Raw genomic sequence first — 17,943 nt, forward strand, 5'->3', positions numbered from 1 at the left:
AGTATCCACTTACCTTTGGGAACTAATAGAATTCAATTTCGGATTCATGTAAAGCAGATGTACAGGAGCTATGAAAACGTGAAGTAAATTCTTCCTGTAGATGTGCCAAAATCACATCCATGTCAGTCCAATGGTTTGGGTGATTGAATGTGCCGGAAGATGAAGGGACGTGCATCGCCTCCTACTTACAAAATCTCTTTTTCTCTTTGGAATTTTACATTTTAAGGTAACACGTAAAAACATATATTAGGATATTTATTATTTTGAGGAGGATGGCACATGGTGGCGGATGAGAAGCTCCTGCCATCTATTGGCAAGAATCTGTACTATTATGAATGGGTACGTAAGTGCCTACAAGATACAAGCATACACACAAGAAGCGGCCTCTTTAGATGTTTTCCGACCAGAATATTATGGCTTTCTCATTTTCTCCATGTGTGCCCATTCTATCCTCCTTGATTTGCCGTAGCGATATTAAGCAATTTATTTAATTTTTTTGTTTCTACTCATCCTTGGGCCCACATATTCTTTCAACACCTTGTTTTCAAACATCCTCAAGTTTTGTTTTTCTCTCAAGAGTTTAATGCACTGTCGTAGGGCCAGATTAATTTGTCTGCCGTCGTCGTCCCTGTAATTTACAGAGCTTTGTTTCTGAATGCGCTGTGTGTACGCGCGTGCAGTTACAATAAACTCGAATATCTGGTTTTCACAGTACCGTTGCGTGTTCTGGATTCTTTAATGCATCTTAAAGTGCAAAGTGCAACTCACAGGAGGTCACGAAAGGACCTGTCTACACATTCACACAACGAAACTCCCAAAACCAGTGCACAGCCTACGTTTGTTCTGCTGATTTGATGACTTTTAGCGAAGACGATGGCTGTTGAGATTTTTTCACCGTCATCATAATCATTAATTGATGTTTCCATTACGGTGGGCCTTCGCCATTCGTCTTTGTCCTCCCATAAAGCCTCTTTCTGTATCTGTGTCAACTGTTTACCTGTTTTTCTTTGTATGTCTTCTTTCACCCGGTCTCTCTCCGCAGTGATCGCCTATTCTGTATTTTCATACAGGCCTGTTACGCGCGCGGGTGTCAAATTTCGTCTGAGAGCAAAGTGGCGAGGAGAATATCCGAACCTAAGAGAGATAAAGTAACAGAAGGATGGATAAATGCACATAATTAAGAGCTTCGTATGGTGTAGAGAGATAGATGGACGGGTTATGTAACACGCATAGAAAAAGGAAATAATCTTACCAGAGGCGGAGAGTTCATGTTAACCATGCTGTTACTCCATATACCGGAACAGCAGAATAAATAAGATAAAGTGCGTCGTTGGCCGGCTCCAGCCAGCCAGGTGCTCGCTGCGATCGTAAGCCTCAACTAGGTGGCTAACAACGCGTGGCTGGCTGAATGCATTTTATGTGATCAGTTCTGCTGCGTTCCAGTGTATGAAGCACCACTGAAGTGAGACAGAAGACTTTCTATTTTTAGTTTTTCAAAGTGTTGGCCTGCCGAACACGGCTAACACGGTTAACATGAATTTTGGACTTTTATTGTGAAATGTCACTGAAAGAGAACACGAGACCTAGACGTATGTTGACTCATGGGCTTCCTTTAGAGTAAAAAGACGCTTCCTTAATTCAATAGGTTGCGTTGTATCGCATGGCACGATGTTTGTGAATGACGAGAAATGGAGCGGTTGTGCCCTACATTTCCAGCAATTATCTGGAGGAACTGAATAAGACCACAGCGGCAGCGACTTTCGGTACCAGGCATAAGTGGGAGGGCGATGTCAGAAGAGTGGATGTAACAGGGGAAAAAAAGGACTTAAAATCTAATCGATTGAGCAGACCGGATAGTGGCCATGCATTTCGAACCATAAGGCCACGATCGTAGTTAACGCCGAGAATACAGCAGTAACAGGACAGCGACCGTTCGCCATTGTTTGTAGAACAACTGATGGCACATTGTCTTAAAATTTCGCTGACATCTGAGTCTTATCTGGCAATACGTTTCAGTTACAGCAAGGCAGCGAATTTTCAAATTTACGCAACGTTTTTCGATACTTCAATTGTAAGTACAATTTTGGGATGACAGGCTTATGACCTGTCCTTATAAAGCTTAATATGAGCTTTATGTGAGATATCGTGCGTACTGTATCGATAGGCTACAAAATCAGATTTTGCCAACAACTTTTACTGCAAATTACTGAACGTACACTTAACCGAAATTCGGAGTTGCGAACAGAAAGAGACCTCTTTATCCTACATTAATTTCTGGTGCAAAACGTATATTATTTAACAATGACAGTGCTTGCCGCTGGAATCTCAAATTAGTAAATGAAATTTCTCTCTTTTCTCGGATGTTGACCCAAGCAAAAATATGCAGCTTAATTTCTGATCCACCACATGGAAGATGTTCATGCCTACCAACCGAACATGATTAGCTGAGATATCGCCTTGATAATGGAAGCAGCAAGGACCTCTGAAACATTGGTAAACTTTTACTAGACTACACCGCGCTACAACCCAGAAGACAGCAATACAATTAAACATCAAATCTGTGAAGCATGCGCCAAATGAAAAAGAAATATTGAAAGAAATCTGGAACGTGTTCATACATCTGTTGGCTATTGGCTGTTCTTAGTACTACAAGCCGACGTAATATATAGTCTATATATTTATAACAAAATAAATAAAACATCTTTCCATTTATATTAATGTAAAATTTGAGGGACAGTTAATTTGAAGATGGCTGTCTTCTGGATTGCATCGCCGTGTGTTCTGGCAGAAGTTTACTGACGTACTTGCTGCCTCTATTATCAGGGTTATGAGTACTCATCGCCGTGAGAACCTCAGATCCAACAATTAGTCTGTTTAGAATAAAGCGTTTAAAGTGTTCACTTTATTTGTAATAAGCTTAACTGTATATTAACTCGGCACAAGTTTAATGCAAAAATCTCGTCTGCTTTCACCAGCTTTCATATTCGCTCTCCAATTGTTTATTGCGGTCAGTTTCGGAGAGTTCAATGCAGGGAAATACCTGAAATTGTTTCAAGAGCAAATGATAAGAGAAATAATATATCAAGCTATGTATAAAGAGGCTGATATGACAAGATTATCACATATCAATGTTCAGAGTCTGCAACGAGATAGGCCACTTTTCTCGTATCAACATCCCTTCAGGCTTACGGCCCACATGTGTTTAGAAATTACATGAGTAAACACAATATAATTCCTGCTTGAATTCTGAAGGTGTGAATTCATGTCAAAACGACAGCAATTTTCATAAAGTCGTTCAAAAATATCTGGTACTTTTGGACTGTGCTGTTCTGGATTATAGCTGTTTGTAGTCATGTAGGTAGTTCAGAGTACCCTGAAGATAGAAACTGTAAGTTCATTCGGAAGGTTGGTAACCACCTACAAGACTACACTGAATCATAACCCAAAAGACCAGATTTAAAATCTTCATCGCCGTAAAAGGCTCTTGGGAAAATTCCCGGCCAGATAGACGCTAGGCACCCCTCACACGCAACCGCATGAGGGGATCTCTGTGATGTCACCACCCAGTCATACACCAGCCCATGCAGAAGGTCATTGACCTCAGACAATTCTGATGCTACTGGGGCTATTCGGAAAAGTCAAACTAATTGACGACTTAATACAATACTACTTGTGAGAGAGAACTCACAAATTGAAAATCTAGAGGCAATAACAGTGCATACATTTCCTAACATGTCTCTTTTCTGTATACGCAAGAATGGTGACCCACATTGAAGCAGGGCGGGATGGTATCGAGAAAGTGGTTCTGTAATCTCGTCTGGTCCCCACTCCACGCTGCAGGCATTATCCGGCAACCTCATCACAAATGACGTGGAAGTCGTTACATAAAACATACAAGAAGACTGAAGTAAGTCTAATTACAAATACTTGTATTCGCAAAGGGGCTGGTCACAGTCTCTCTCACTGGGTGCAGAGCGCACTAAATGCCCCTTCCGTATGATGTGACGGAACAAAACATGTAGTTATGCTGCTGCATGAACTAACTAGGTCAGGGTTGACCATGAAAAGTCCCGACCACGTTGCTAGAGTGTACTGATTCGTACCGATGCCAAGTCACATGGGAAATGCTTCTTCCTCTCCGCCTGTTTGAAGTCCTACCTGATGACTCTTTTCTCCCATGGTCCAGTGCCAGACTCAGAGGCGGGAACATAGATTGATCTGCAAGTTCAACTTACCTGATGCATTTCATTCCTTTGGGAAATTAAAATTCTGGATTATCGCAATTAATTTCCTATAGGTCTCATGCTGTCATTGTTACTACCAAGTTACGTTTGCCTTCTCCAACTGTCTTCTTACAGCTGGAGTCATCCCACCTTAAGAACTGAATTTTAATCCCCTTGATTGGACCTTACTTACCATAGACTCCCTTGATGTCGTTAATTAACTCGTAGTTTTACTTAAAGCAATCCTTATTGGTTACTCAACTGGAGTGCTGGGCCTCCAAAGAATTTATGCCACGGGAATGTCTCGAAGACCGGCCGGAATTAAAACTGGATACATCTCGAACTCAAGTCACGCGCGTCAGTCTCATTTCGGAACATATTAAGTTTGAATCCCGGCAGTGAACTGTCTTAACTGAGTTTCTTCTTGTCTTCCTCACTCAGCTCAAGTCTCTGTCCTCATGTTAATGTTAAAAACTTATTTAAGGACGCACCGTTCCTACAAATGATAAAGTAGCTTACCGTTAAATAAATTTCAAAGGAAGAAAGCAAAAAAGAAAGCACAGAAGAGGAACCAACGCCCGTAACACGTTTATTTTCGTGACGCTGTGTTCTGGGCCAGAGGGTGCACTGACCTCGTAAATGAACGTGTTCAACATTTCAGCGGACCACACGAAGACACTGGTCAGCTTGCTCCGGTCCAGAGGCTGTGTCACGCCCTGCGACCGGAGAAAGTGAAACGGTCCGCTTTAAATTTCCACGCGTGCTCCTCTGTACACTTGCGTGTTATAAATGTTCACAAAGAACATGCCTACAAGGTTACAATGTTGAGCAACGGGAAGCTGTTGACCGTTTCATTGTTTGAGGTTATCAACTTTAAATCGTCCTGAATTGTAAGTTTTGACATCAGACGCGGCGCGACACAAACGCATTTGAAATATAGTAGAGATGAAGAGTCACATCATGAAACCATGTAGGTGAAGTGAAAGCGAAGCTCCATGCATTCTCTTAGTTGGCATTGGATGTGAGTGTTCATCATGTTCCGGGCACCTAAGCCCGCGGGGCACACAATGAATAGAGACTGGGTGGTTCCTAAAACCGACCTGTAATAGAGGTGGTAGAATGGTACACCCCCGCAGGAAAATAATTCCAAGTTGTCTAGCCCTTAGCTGGTTAGTTTGGTAATGGATTAATATAATTGTATTTGCACAAGCATCAAAGTATATTTTATGAATATTAATGTGTTTTACATTCTATTCAGTCCAATTTTATAAACATACATCTACCCTTTCGGTAATCGAAACCTAGTCTCCCAGACCATAACCAGTCACTTCACTGACTGCGTTATCACAGATGTCCCCAGCGGTTGGAATGATTCCGCAAACAAAATAATCTGTTGGTATGTCGTTAAACAAAGTTCTGACAGTGAGAAACCGCTTTGTATCCTCATTTTGCCATCATGGCTATATGGACAAATGAAGACCCATGACAGGCGATGTGTCACGGAAAGACAAATGAGGATCGTTAAGGATATCAACCTGAACATTTTCTTGCTTAACCGAAGAAATCATCTCCAGGCAGCCAGTACTCTGCGCCGTTGAACAGTGTATCTGTGCTGGCGGATTTGAGAGCAGTGCTTTGCGGGCAAATGTTCCTGATTGAGGATGCGCGTTGCAAAGCTGAAATGTTTCAAACCTGATTACCGTATTCTCTTATTTATGTACTTAAGAATTTAAAGTCGAGCAAATGCTCTGTTTTAAGCACGATGCCGAAATGCGGTGGAGCGGTTCGACTGTCGGCGGGTAAGCTGAGGGCAGAAAGGACAACAACAGTGAAACGAGAGGTGAGGGGTTGTTTAAGAATGACGTGGTTGGAACCTGTCGTGCCCTACTTTAAGGCAATATTCGAACATTTTTCTGGAGAGACTCAAGAAGTTTATTCTGTCGGTCAAGACTTGATATCGAATGCGAAGCAGTAGGTATGTGATCGTTAGAACGAATTTTAAAGGCTTTCCGGTCTTGACCCTTTTAGCAGCAACGATGCGGTATGGATTCATTGGTGTCAGTGTTTCGAGCGCCTGTTTGTTTCTGTAACTTATTGTATTGTGTCATAAAAGGAAATGCATAGTTTTTGGAAGTGCGCACATTATAAAAGTAAAAGGCGAATAGCGTATACAAGGGTGAAGCTATTCCTGTGCTTGAGAACCACGCCATCAAGACTGGAGGGAAAGTTCCTTGCATTCTTGCCTTGACAATAAATGGAAACAAGAGGTCAGTTATGAGCTCCGGCCAGATCCTTTAGTTAAAAATTGTCACTTTTCTTTATGCTTCAACGTAAACGAACACCTTATGAGACCGATCATGTCTGTCTGTCTACCTGTCTGTCGTGTCTTTCAGGTACCCCCCAGCCGCCCCCTAGGAACAAGGCAACCCTCAAGGCGCCCCCAAAGGGTCATGTGAACCCAAGAACTTGCACTCTCAGGATGCTTCTTGCCCCACCTGGGTCTTCCGCATCAGGGTTTTTCCAAGTGGGGCTCTTTCCCCAAAGACATTTGCCCCCTTATATTTACCTCTCTTCGGGTCTCTGTCCACAAGATATGGTTCCCATAGCTTGCCCTCTCTGGGTTTTGTCGCCCAGAGGCTAGATCACCCTGGCCCTGGCAACATCGGGACTGCCCCCATAGTGGCTTGACCAGCCAGGGTGCTACAGCCCTTCTGGGGCATGCGTTCCTTAGGGATAAATTGTAATGTGCTGCAAAGAGTACGCCTTTCTGGTCTTGTTTATTTTAATTTCGTTAAAATAATTTTGAATTGAAATCCGTCCAGCACTCGTGACACAAGTGCTGACCGCCACACCGCGATGTTATATTCGTTCACTCAAAAATGGTGGACAGACAGCATACACAAAGAAATTACCGAGTGTTACAATTCAGCATCCATAGTTCCATGAATTTCAATACTTGGCGCAGAACTAGAAAAGTTTCTTGTCTCCGTTACGGCATTTCATTCTTGACCGACAACAGATCGTGTCGACGAGCAATCTGAAATGTACCGTACCTTCCTCATACGTGAATGAAACACACAAGAAACTACACTTGCTCAAAAAATCAGGCCAACTGTCAGCGCATGCGCAATGATGTAGCGGTTTTCCGTGTCCGACCGTGAGGAAGACCAAGATCTGCAGCGTCTTACTCCTGCAGCTACCAGCTGGGTGGACGGTTCTGTGAAAAGTGTTACGGCGGACAAGGTTGAGGTCGGGCGGTCGACGGCCGACAATCGAGTGTTGTGAGTGTGGGATGCTGGCGCGTCCTGCGGACAGCATGTTCCGACAGCGGCGGATTTCCGTCCCTAAAAGGTGAGTCCTTAACTCTTTATCCGTCTTTTGTTTCAGTTACGGATGTCATCATTCTTTTTTCAACCTCTGGGCATTAAGCCCTCTGCCCCGCTTTGCTTCAGAACTAAAAATTAAAAATGATATCTTTTAGCATTTGATAGGGTCCTTGAGAAAGAGGGGGTGAGGTCGGGCCATTGCAAGGCCTCTGCATTTAGAGGACAAAATAACACAGCAATACGCAGGCCCAGAACCGGATTGGAATCCACGATCCCAGCCCTCGAAAGTCTGACACCCCGCGGAAAATAAATATTGGGGACACAACACTGATTTTCGTGACACCAGGTGTGGATATTGTGCTTCTGGAGATCATCTCATCGTAGTGCCCTGAATCCCGCCACCCGGCCAACAATACCAACATGGCGAAAGCGCAAACTTGTAAGCTGGGAACAACAGTGTCATTCAATCGAGGGTCGAGAATTGTAAGATGGTCACAGGCGTTAGGAGGTTTAAAAATTTATTGAGGAAATTCTTTATAAATATGGAAAATAAAGATAAGGCAGTCTCGGAAAATAGTTCGATCTGATGACGATAACTGATCGATCGCATACCAAATTTGTATGCTGACAAGTTGATGACTCAGATGTTCAGATTTACTTTTATCAAATGGAAAGCTGCTCGTCTTTGAATAAATTGGGACATCAGAAAAAAATATCCCATTGAGATTTCTAGCTTTTATATTAAAACGTTTTGGGGCCGTAATAATCTAGTTTTGTGATTGAACGTCAATATAAAGAAAGATTAAAAATTAATGGTATAATAGAATTATGTTTGAAGATGGCTGTCTTCGGGGTTGTAGCAATTATCTCTGAGACATAGATAAACTTTTACCAGACTACCCAGAGCTACAAGCCAGAAGACATCCACTTCCGGACACCCCCGTGAGAACCTCAAATCCTACAGGATTATATTTTAACTTTTGGTAATTACGTTATTTCGATTCTAAACTTTCCACGCTCCAGTATATTTTACTGTAATAAAATATACGTCCACCAGTGCAGGAGCCAGAAACATTCATGTATAAGGAAACCAGAAAGTGATAAATATTCGACATTAAAATTTATGTTGTATCTTGAAGACCAAACAAAATATTTGTTTATAATCATGTGTGTATCTGATTATAAACAAAATGGTTTCTTAAATCTGATCAACAGCACAAACCAGAACATATTGAAACAAGGAATCACCACTAGGAAATGAGCACAGTGTCGGAAGAAGCCGGACCCAAATCCGTGATTACCAAAAGAATAAAAAAGGAGAATAATTTAAATTAATACTTACAACTGTTGTATACAGCACGGGACCTAATATTCGTGACATTTATAGCAGTGGGCCTGATTACTAACCAGAAGATCAATCCATTGTTCCCGTGGCAATAACATTTAGTAAAATTAATTTTTGAAGACTGATGTTTATTCCAGGCGATGCTTCGCGAGGTTACATTATTTCACACATTATCTTATATTTTATTTTGTTTTATTAATATTTTATCTGCTTGGGTTAAATGCCATTGAATAAGACTATGACTGTAAAAAGAGTGGAAGATAATCGTAGCGGCGTATTTTAAGATATGTCGTGGCATTTGTCTCGATGTAGTGAGGAAAAACCACGATAAAACACACATCGGACTCCATGCGAAGAATCAAACCCGGGGCTTGAAACAAGAGTACTAATAGCTGCACCGCGGCGTTTGATTTCATGCCTTACGTTCTGCATTGCATTGGTAGCTCACGACATGAGTTCGGTTTCACACCATCATCCTAACTCCGTCTTAATGGAAGCAGCTGAAGAATCAAAGCCACGTGAATCCGTGTTTCAGACTGCGTAGGGCCTGTTCATGCAAGTGTGGATATTTGTAACACGCATTTGTTTGTTATTAGGTTAGTGACACGTGCTGTATGTTTGTTCTTTGCAACAGAATGAATATTTATTATCTATAGAGATTATTTGTGTTGAATTAAATAACAGGCTTATAATTTATGGTGCGCGGAGCAGCGGAGGCGTAGTTCCATGCATTTTTATCTCGGCACTAGAAAGAGGTGATTGGTCAGTGGCCGTGGACTCTCTCATCAGTGCAATATTGTAGTCGAACCCTTTCGTGGCATTAATTATGAAATTTGACAGTATTTGTTACACACATCTGTGAAAGATGCAGTCTTACGTTTTCCTATAACGCAGTTCACACTGTTAACATCGTCCATGTCTGCGGCCCACTGGCATAGTGTTATAAAATCACGCCATTGTAATTAATTACACGGATGCAAACATTTGTATGAAGTAAACGTTTTGTATATAAACGGGGCAATTACAATTATGTGATCCAGAAAATTTATCCACTTGTGTAATACGAGTCTACATAACGGCAACATAGTTCCTTCACGTAAACCCTGTAACGCCATGCTAGGTCAACAAGAACAAAAGCCTTTCCCCCCCCCCCCCCCCCCCCCGATCCTATTCAATTAGCACAGTGGATCAGAGGAGCTCTATCCTGGGTTTCAGAGGCAGAAGACTGAAGATTACTTCTCATCTTAGTAGTCTTAAACTAGTAGTTTCTATTTAGTCAAAATGGACAATATAATACGACACGGTGTTTCCATACCATTAACACAAACTTTTATTATTGAAGTCGCCCTTGCTGCAATACCGACATATGCAGTTTGTCACGATGTGCTTCGACCATGTTGGTCATCTTCAGACAACTGACTGGACTGTCAGAATGACGTATTCAATTATGAGTTCTAACAGTGCGGCTTTAACTGTAGTAAATATAACAGCATAGAGTAAAATATATTAAAATAATTTAAATACACAAAACATTAGGACATGACTAAGTTAGTACAGCCAAAACCGTGTAGGAATATGGGTTTCATTATGTTCTATACGTACGTGTGCATAATGTTGTGGCAATGCAACACTCCAGTTATGTATAAAAAATGTTCTTAATGCAGTAACAAAGATGTTCGTGCATAGATGCTTTAACATGATGAGAGGGGGGATTCAAAGCCTCGAAGATGAGATAGCGGATTCCCATATGACGAAGAGCAGAAGATACAGTAGCTATTTGGTCTGGGAGCCTTGACATTTTTAAATTGGGTTTGCTGAGCTGCGTTAGAAGACACGGCAGATCCTCAGTATCCAAACGTAAAGACCCTTTTCTCATCACACTAGAAAATCACCATATTTATGAAACTATAGAAACAGGTCACCTGCTTCACCATGTCGATGCTGACACCTATAACCCAATATTCGAACTACTAATCTGACCACATGACGTTAGCACATTCTCTCCATCCTTGTAACTCCTCATTTCGCTCCATTTTGTTGTGGCGTCCGGTTTATAACTGAAGTAACCTCCGTCCAGGTAAGCAAGTTCCTCTAGCCGTCTTTGTAATTGAATACTTGTGCAATATGCGATTTGTTTACATTGTTAGTTCTGATTACACGCTATTGTAAACTCAGTTCTGCACTCCGCTTCATGTATATATCCTCATAACCCCCGTCCTTGTTGTTATCTCATTATACACATTTCTTACTTTTCTTGTTATTTTCATTCGTTAGGCGTATTCTAGGAATCCAATAATGTTTCGACCACGAGTGCTACCCCAGCTAACATCTCGAGTAATTAGCACATCCCGACATCCGTCTATAAGAAACTGTTATATATTCTTCTGCTCTTTATGCTGTTATATTTACTACAGTTAAAGCCGCACTGTTAGAACTCATAATTGAATACGTCATTCTGACAGTCCAGTCAGTTGTCTGAAGATGACCAACATGGTCGAAGCACATCGTGACAAACTGCATATGTCGGTATTGCAGCAAGGGCGACTTCAATAATAAAAGTTTGTGTTAATGGTATGTAAACACCGTGTCGTATTATATTGTCCATTTTGACTGAATATAAATTACTAGTTCGAACGAACCATTCAGTTAGTGCACACTGCGTGCGAGGAAGAGAATTACAGTTGAAATTGGTACTGAACAGAGCATGCACAGAGCATGTCAAAGTAACCACACTCTATCTTGAGCTCCTTCTGTAAATTGCTAAGATTAGAGAGGCTTCGATTCCCGGCAGGGATTTTTCTATACCGCCAAGTCCAGGTTGGGGTCTTAGGCCCACTCAGCTTCCTTGCCAGTGGATATCGGGGCTTTTTCGCCAGGAATAAAACAGCCGGAATGTGAATCTCACCACTCATATTCATACGGTGCCGAGGTTAAAAATGCGTGGAGTTTTACTCCAACTTCCCCATACGTACATCTTCATGGCGTAGTGTTTAAATAAATGGACAACCTTTATTCATGCCGTGTGTAAAATTCTATGGCGAAGGTTTCCTGAACAATCTGCAGCTATTCTACCGGTGTAGAAAAGACAGCTGCTTTTTAAGGCTCATTATTGTGTTCACGAGAGAACAAGGTTTTCACAGAAATTACTTCACTGCTATTCCATAAGTGAAGGATTCTGTGGGATACGGTACTGTGTAACTTTGAACAAGGCTATAGATAATTTGTCCTGATGGTTTGAACGGAAGGTTATGCCATTTCCCAAACGAGCGTTGGATAACACTAACAAGGGCAGGGCCCGTGAGAAGGCCAGGTCCTTCCTGTCCATTCCGGCAACTGAAATCTCTTCCTACTTCCGAGGGCGAAGAAGCGTTCGCTTTGAAGCTCACTGATTTTCTGAACGCATTCTCAGCCTTTTATCTCTCACCTTCCTTTTGCTTAGGAGCCGAGTTAACTCAGTCGGTGTAGTGACTGGCTACAGATTGGACGACCGGGGTTCTATCCCCGGCGTGGAGACAGAAGTTTTCCTGTAGCCTCTGCATCCAGACCGGCTCTGGAGTCCACCCAGCCTCCTATCCAATGGGTACTGGGGTCCTTTCCCGGGGGTAAAGTTCGGCCGCGACGCGACTCTGACCACTCACACCCATCAAGTGCCCAGGTTAAGAGTGAGTATAAGCTACAATCTCTCTCCCCTCAAACGCCTACATGGCGTATAGTGGGACAGATTTACTTTTTACTTTTTTTTACTTTTACGTTTCTTTTACCGAAAATTTGGATATTTTGTCTGCAGAGCCAGGTTTTAACTCGTGACGTCACAAATCAAAAGCAGTATATTACGTTATGCTTTTAAAACTCGTTATTTTAAAGTTAGTATTTGGTACGTTGTGGTATATGACACATCGTATACCTTTGCTCTTGTTGGGATGTCTGCTTCAGATCATTGGTTAGTAATAAATAGCGACTCTCGTGGAAACCTGACTCGAAATTTACATACTGTGCGAAGTGTTTTGGTAGGTAGAATGGTACCACGTGGAATTTATTCTAGAGGAGCTTAAAATACGAAGCTTTCACTCACAATAGTCGTCCTGCGGGTCTACATTGATCCTTGTACCTTATAAATACATGTCTACAGCGTTATAATTGTGACTATGTGGTTCCTCGTTGGGCCATGAAGGTTAAATGTTTCGGAGAGATTGCTTTATCGAGTGACCCAAGCAATGACATAATTTTGCTTTACGCTTTTCTGCTCTCAGGCCAGCAGTGTTCATGGTTACTTGCATTGTTTCTGTTCAACAAAACGTATTCTAGCAAATGAAGTCACAGTGCCTGATCACGACTGTAAAACTTAAAGCTCTTGAACTTTTTAATGCTTTGTTTGAACCCAGTGTATAAAGCGAACTCATAATGTAAGTTTTTTTTTCCTCGTGATGTAGGATTTAAGGTTATCACGGCGGTGAGGTACGAATGTGGCTGTCTTCTTGGTTGTTGCGCCGTGTAGTCTGGTAGACGTTTACCGACGTTTCAGAGGTTCTTGTTCAAGGCAATAGTAAGCGTCTCTGAAACGTCTACAAGACTACACGCTGCATCATGCCGTAGGACATCCATCTTCATAATGATCGTCGTGAGAACCTGAAATCTCAAACAAAGAACCGCATTCTCAGGTGGTGTAAAGGCGCTTTTAACTACGTACGTTTAGACTGCGAGTATGTCGCCGAAATAAATTAATCACCGTTCTAGTCTTACGCATTCGGTGGGTTTTCTTGAGGCTACTAGCACAGAGCAGGCACGTGGAGCTATTAAAGGGTCACGCTCCTTGGATTAGTTGCATTACCTTCCTCCTCATTAGCGCTGTCTTCAGGCATACGTAAAACAGCTTCCAACTGCTGCTGCAGTACTTCCCTCACGCGCCTCGGACCACGACTAGGAAATCAGGTAGTACTGTGCAATAATAATATGCCTAGAGAGTCTGAGTAAAACCACAAAAAGAATCAGTAAACACGGCCTTTTTCATTTTTAGTTGGAAACTGTGTCAATGTATTGAATTGTCTTGAGTCTATGACTGTTATTAGGTAACGGAAGGCCTGGCGTTGTCCAGAGCCCTTGTGTGACCTTACAGATCTGATGTTCCTCGTTGTGCCTGCCTGCTGTTTACTTTAGCTCAGTGCGACATTTGCAGAAATTATATTTCGGTCCAATGTTGGGCTGAGTCCTATAATCTTAAACTGAAGACAAGAGGATGAAATGATAAAATGAGCAAAACGTTATCTAAACGTGTGATTTTTGAATCAAAATGATTTCTCTATCGGATTTAGTCTAAAATGTTAAAAAATAGCTTTTAGTTCAATATGACAACCCGATTGTTTTAACATTCAAACAAAAACACCGTATTTCGTTGATTGCCACACGAAAACATTTATTCCAGAGGGTTTATATAACTGGCTCTACCGGTAATCCTTGGCAAATACGGAGAGAGTGAAATGAAATCGTTTCCAGACAGAATGGCGTATTCTCACCCTTTTAAGAATCATGTGACCGGGAAAAGATATAAATTTAGAGATGGGTCTATAATTTACGCTTTACTGCACGCTAAAAATATGTATTTGACATATAGAAATTAAATATGTTTCATGCATACTTTATAGAAATCTTATAAAGTGAAGGCATAATGAGAGGATTCTTTTGCGTCTTTCGTTTGCGAAATCATTTGATAAATGTGGACAAAATTTGGTATTGCTTGTCCACATTAAAATTGCATTCCTAACCACCACATATGGACCAAAATTATATTCAAGAGAAAACTTAAAGTTTTTAACTTTACTGGATAATTTTATTAAAATGTGATGAACATTGTTGTAGAAGAAACTTGCAGACTCATTATACGTTATCTTCCTGTACTTTGTGCAAGGAACGTATTCAGGTGGAGCTACATTCTTCGTGCGCGAGCTGTGACTGCTAGCTGCAATTTGCTCCAGTAATGAGCACCAAACTCTTCCTTGTGACCGTGGCAAGGTATTTGCAATGTCACAGATGTTAGCTGCCCAGCAGAGCGGAACGTAAATGCGAGTCGAAAAGTTTGCGAATCAAGGCCTCCTCGCTCTTATATAAATTTCAGCCAAACAAATCGTGAACTGCGGTCCACGCTTGCTTACCGCCCAGCTCGCAAAAAAGAAAAAGACATCAGATCTAATCTACTATTCGTTTATTCACTGTTTTATGTGAAGCCCAAACCGATTTTCAACGCACTATATTACCAAGTGGCTTAAATTAACGCGTTTCGTTTTTGCATAACGTATGCGTCCTTTCGCCCTCTCGTCTGCTCTCTACAAAAGTAAAGATTAAAATATAAGAAACTACAATTTTGCCCGTAGTTTTATATGGGTTTGAAACTTGGTCTCTGACACTAAAGGAGGAACATAGACTGAGGTGTAAGACTTGAGGTTTTCACAGCGGTGATTATGAAGATTTCTGTCTTCTGGGTTATTGCGCTGCGTAGTCTGGTCGATGTTTACCAACGTTTCAAAGGTCATACTGCCTCCGTCATCAGGGCGATGAATCGCCCTCATGACGGAGGCAAACATCGACCAGACTACACAGCGCAACAACCCAGAAGACAGAAATCTTCATACTAAGAATCGCCCTGATGACGGAGGCAGTATGACCTCTGAAATGTTGGTAAACATCGACCAGACTACACAGCGCAACAACCCAGAAGACAGCCATCTTCAAACTAAGAATCGCCCTGATGACGGAGGCAGTATGACCTCTGAAATGTTGGTAAACATCGACCAGACTACACGGCGCAACAACCCAGAAGACAGCCATCTTCAAACTAAGAATCACCCTGATGACGGAGGCAGTATGACCTCTGAAATGTTGGTAAACATCGACCAGACTACACAGCGCAACAACCCAGAAGACAGCCATCTTCAAACTAAGAATCGCCCTGATGACGGAGGCAGTATGACCTCTGAAATGTTGGTAAACATCGACCAGACTACACAGCGCAACAACCCAGAAGACAGCCATCTTCAAACTAAGAATCACCCTGATGACGGAGGCAGTATGACCTCTGAAATGTTGGTAAACATCGACCAGACTACACGGCGCAACAACCCAGAAGACAGCCATCTTCAAACTAAGAATCACCCTGATGACGGAGGCAGTATGACCTCTGAAATGTTGGTAAACATCGACCAGACTACACAGCGCAACAACCCAGAAGACAGCCATCTTCAAACTAAGAATCGCCCTGATGACGGAGGCAGTATGACCTCTGAAATGTTGGTAAACATCGACCAGACTACACAGCGCAACAACCCAGAAGACAGCCATCTTCAAACTAAGAATCGCCCTGATGACGGAGGCAGTATGACCTCTGAAATGTTGGTAAACATCGACCATACTACACAGTGCAACAACCCAGAAGACAGAAATCTTCGTAGACTGAGGTATTTGAGAACAGGATGCTGAGGATTATATTTAAACCCAAGAGGGATGAATTACCAGGAGGCCGGAGAAACTTGCATAATGAGCAACTTCGTAGGTTGTACTTACCACCAAATGTAATTAGACAGATCAAGTCAAGGAGGATGAGATTGTCAGGGCATGTAGCTCGCATGGGAAAGAAGAGGTTTTGGTGGGCAAACCAGCATCAAGACCATTGAGACATGCAACTCACAAGGGATCCGCCCCAAGCCGTCTTATACTTTTCTTTTCCTTCACTTCATAGAACCTCCTCTGGAAGAGAAAGTTGATTATGGTTTGGTTAAGATAATGAATAACTAAGGATTTCCCTGTGAAGACAGAAGACGAATCTCGCTGTTTTCAGGCTTACCGTCAGTTTATGAGATGCGTCTCTCTTGGTATGCGCGTTGTGCCAGGGAGATGCCTTGAATCTATGTTACCCGCAAAACACGCGCCCTTTGGGCCCTGTGATTTTGTGTTCAAACAACACACTTAAGGCAATGCCTATTTGCTTGTGTTCATGATGAATCTGCCTAAATTCTTAGGTTGTGAATTGTGGTATTTAGGTTGTGACGGTGTTTAGTGTTATAAGGTGGGTTACCGACTTTTGAAAGACGTGTCGCCTACATCTTCGGGGGGAAAGAGGTGATACATTACATCGCGAAAACATTAGTGAGCACCTACAAGACCAAAACCCACAATTTTATCGCCATGAAAGCCTCAGATATCGATTCTGAAGTTTGACGAAGCTGTTCCTAATGCAGAGATGGTATAACGCCGAATAAGATGAGAGTCTGATCAAGAAAAGTGAAGGGGTAAAGACATGGAAATAGGATGTCGTGTCCTGTTTCCAGGATCTATGTTCGAATTCGCCCGAAGCCACAGAAAACTTTAGTTGGGTAGGCAGTAACCCGGCAGAAATTTGAAACTCATAAGGAAACGCAAGTAAGGTATGTTCTTACAGATAGCAGATTAGCAGTGAACGTGTAATGTCGAGATTATGACCACACGCACATTTATATAGCATATCACTTCCATAAATCTCATACAATTTACTTTGCGGAAGGCAACACTAAAAATTACCGGCCGAATTTCCTGGAGGTCATTAAAACGCTGCGTTGTAGTATGTATTGATTGCGTACAGAAGTTTCGTAGGAAAAAAACCAGTACTTCATAAAGATGGTCAACATTCGTTTCGGAATTTTAACGGTTATTTATGGATATGCGAATACAAATGTTCTAGATGCAGTATATGGTTGCTTTTTATGTCAAAGGTTTGTAAGTGCAGTAAGTGAATTTCAAAACTTCATTCTCACACTTGTCAGAGCCGGTTTGGTATCTGATGCAGTAACAGCGCTTTTAAATGTTTCATTTGGCGACAAATATAATACGAAGCAACGAGTAATTGCTTGTCAAAACAATCCAATAAGTACCCTGAATATCTTCTCAAACTGATGAAAGAGTTTCATCAAACTAAAATTATATTAAATGAGAAAGTTGAAGGGAAAGTCTCTTGCTATTAGAAAACATGTTTTATAGTTTCACAATAAAGAGTGCGCTATGTGAATTTCGTTGTTTTTAATAACAG

General features: G+C 41.8%; 1 protein-coding gene across 6 annotated transcripts in view; it reads left to right on the forward strand.

Moving 5' to 3' along the window:
- Nucleotides 1-7,415: 7,415 nt before the first annotated feature.
- pip (heparan sulfate 2-O-sulfotransferase pipe) overlaps nucleotides 7,416-17,943 on the forward strand; it is a 39,343-nt gene continuing 28,815 nt past the window's right edge. For 2 of the 6 annotated variants that reach the window (XM_087357124.1, XM_022064380.2), the window contains exons 1-2: nucleotides 10,898-10,971; nucleotides 12,334-12,556. Coding sequence is in view for 1 of the 6 variants with exons in the window: in XM_022064378.2 (XP_021920070.2) it covers nucleotides 7,516-7,574 (59 nt within the window). In the remaining 5 variants the exon portion in view is untranslated. Of the gene's footprint in view, nucleotides 7,575-10,877; nucleotides 10,972-12,333; nucleotides 12,557-17,943 lie in introns of those variants that run through there. The other 4 variants (XM_087357123.1, XM_022064379.2, XM_022064378.2 and 1 more) reach the window with 3 other exon arrangements.

Source organism: Zootermopsis nevadensis, unplaced genomic scaffold (genome assembly GCF_977971745.1).
Source record: "Zootermopsis nevadensis isolate Lab colony 2312 unplaced genomic scaffold, Znev_1.0 Znev_ptg000028l, whole genome shotgun sequence".
Taxonomy (NCBI): domain Eukaryota; kingdom Metazoa; phylum Arthropoda; class Insecta; order Blattodea; family Termopsidae; genus Zootermopsis; species Zootermopsis nevadensis.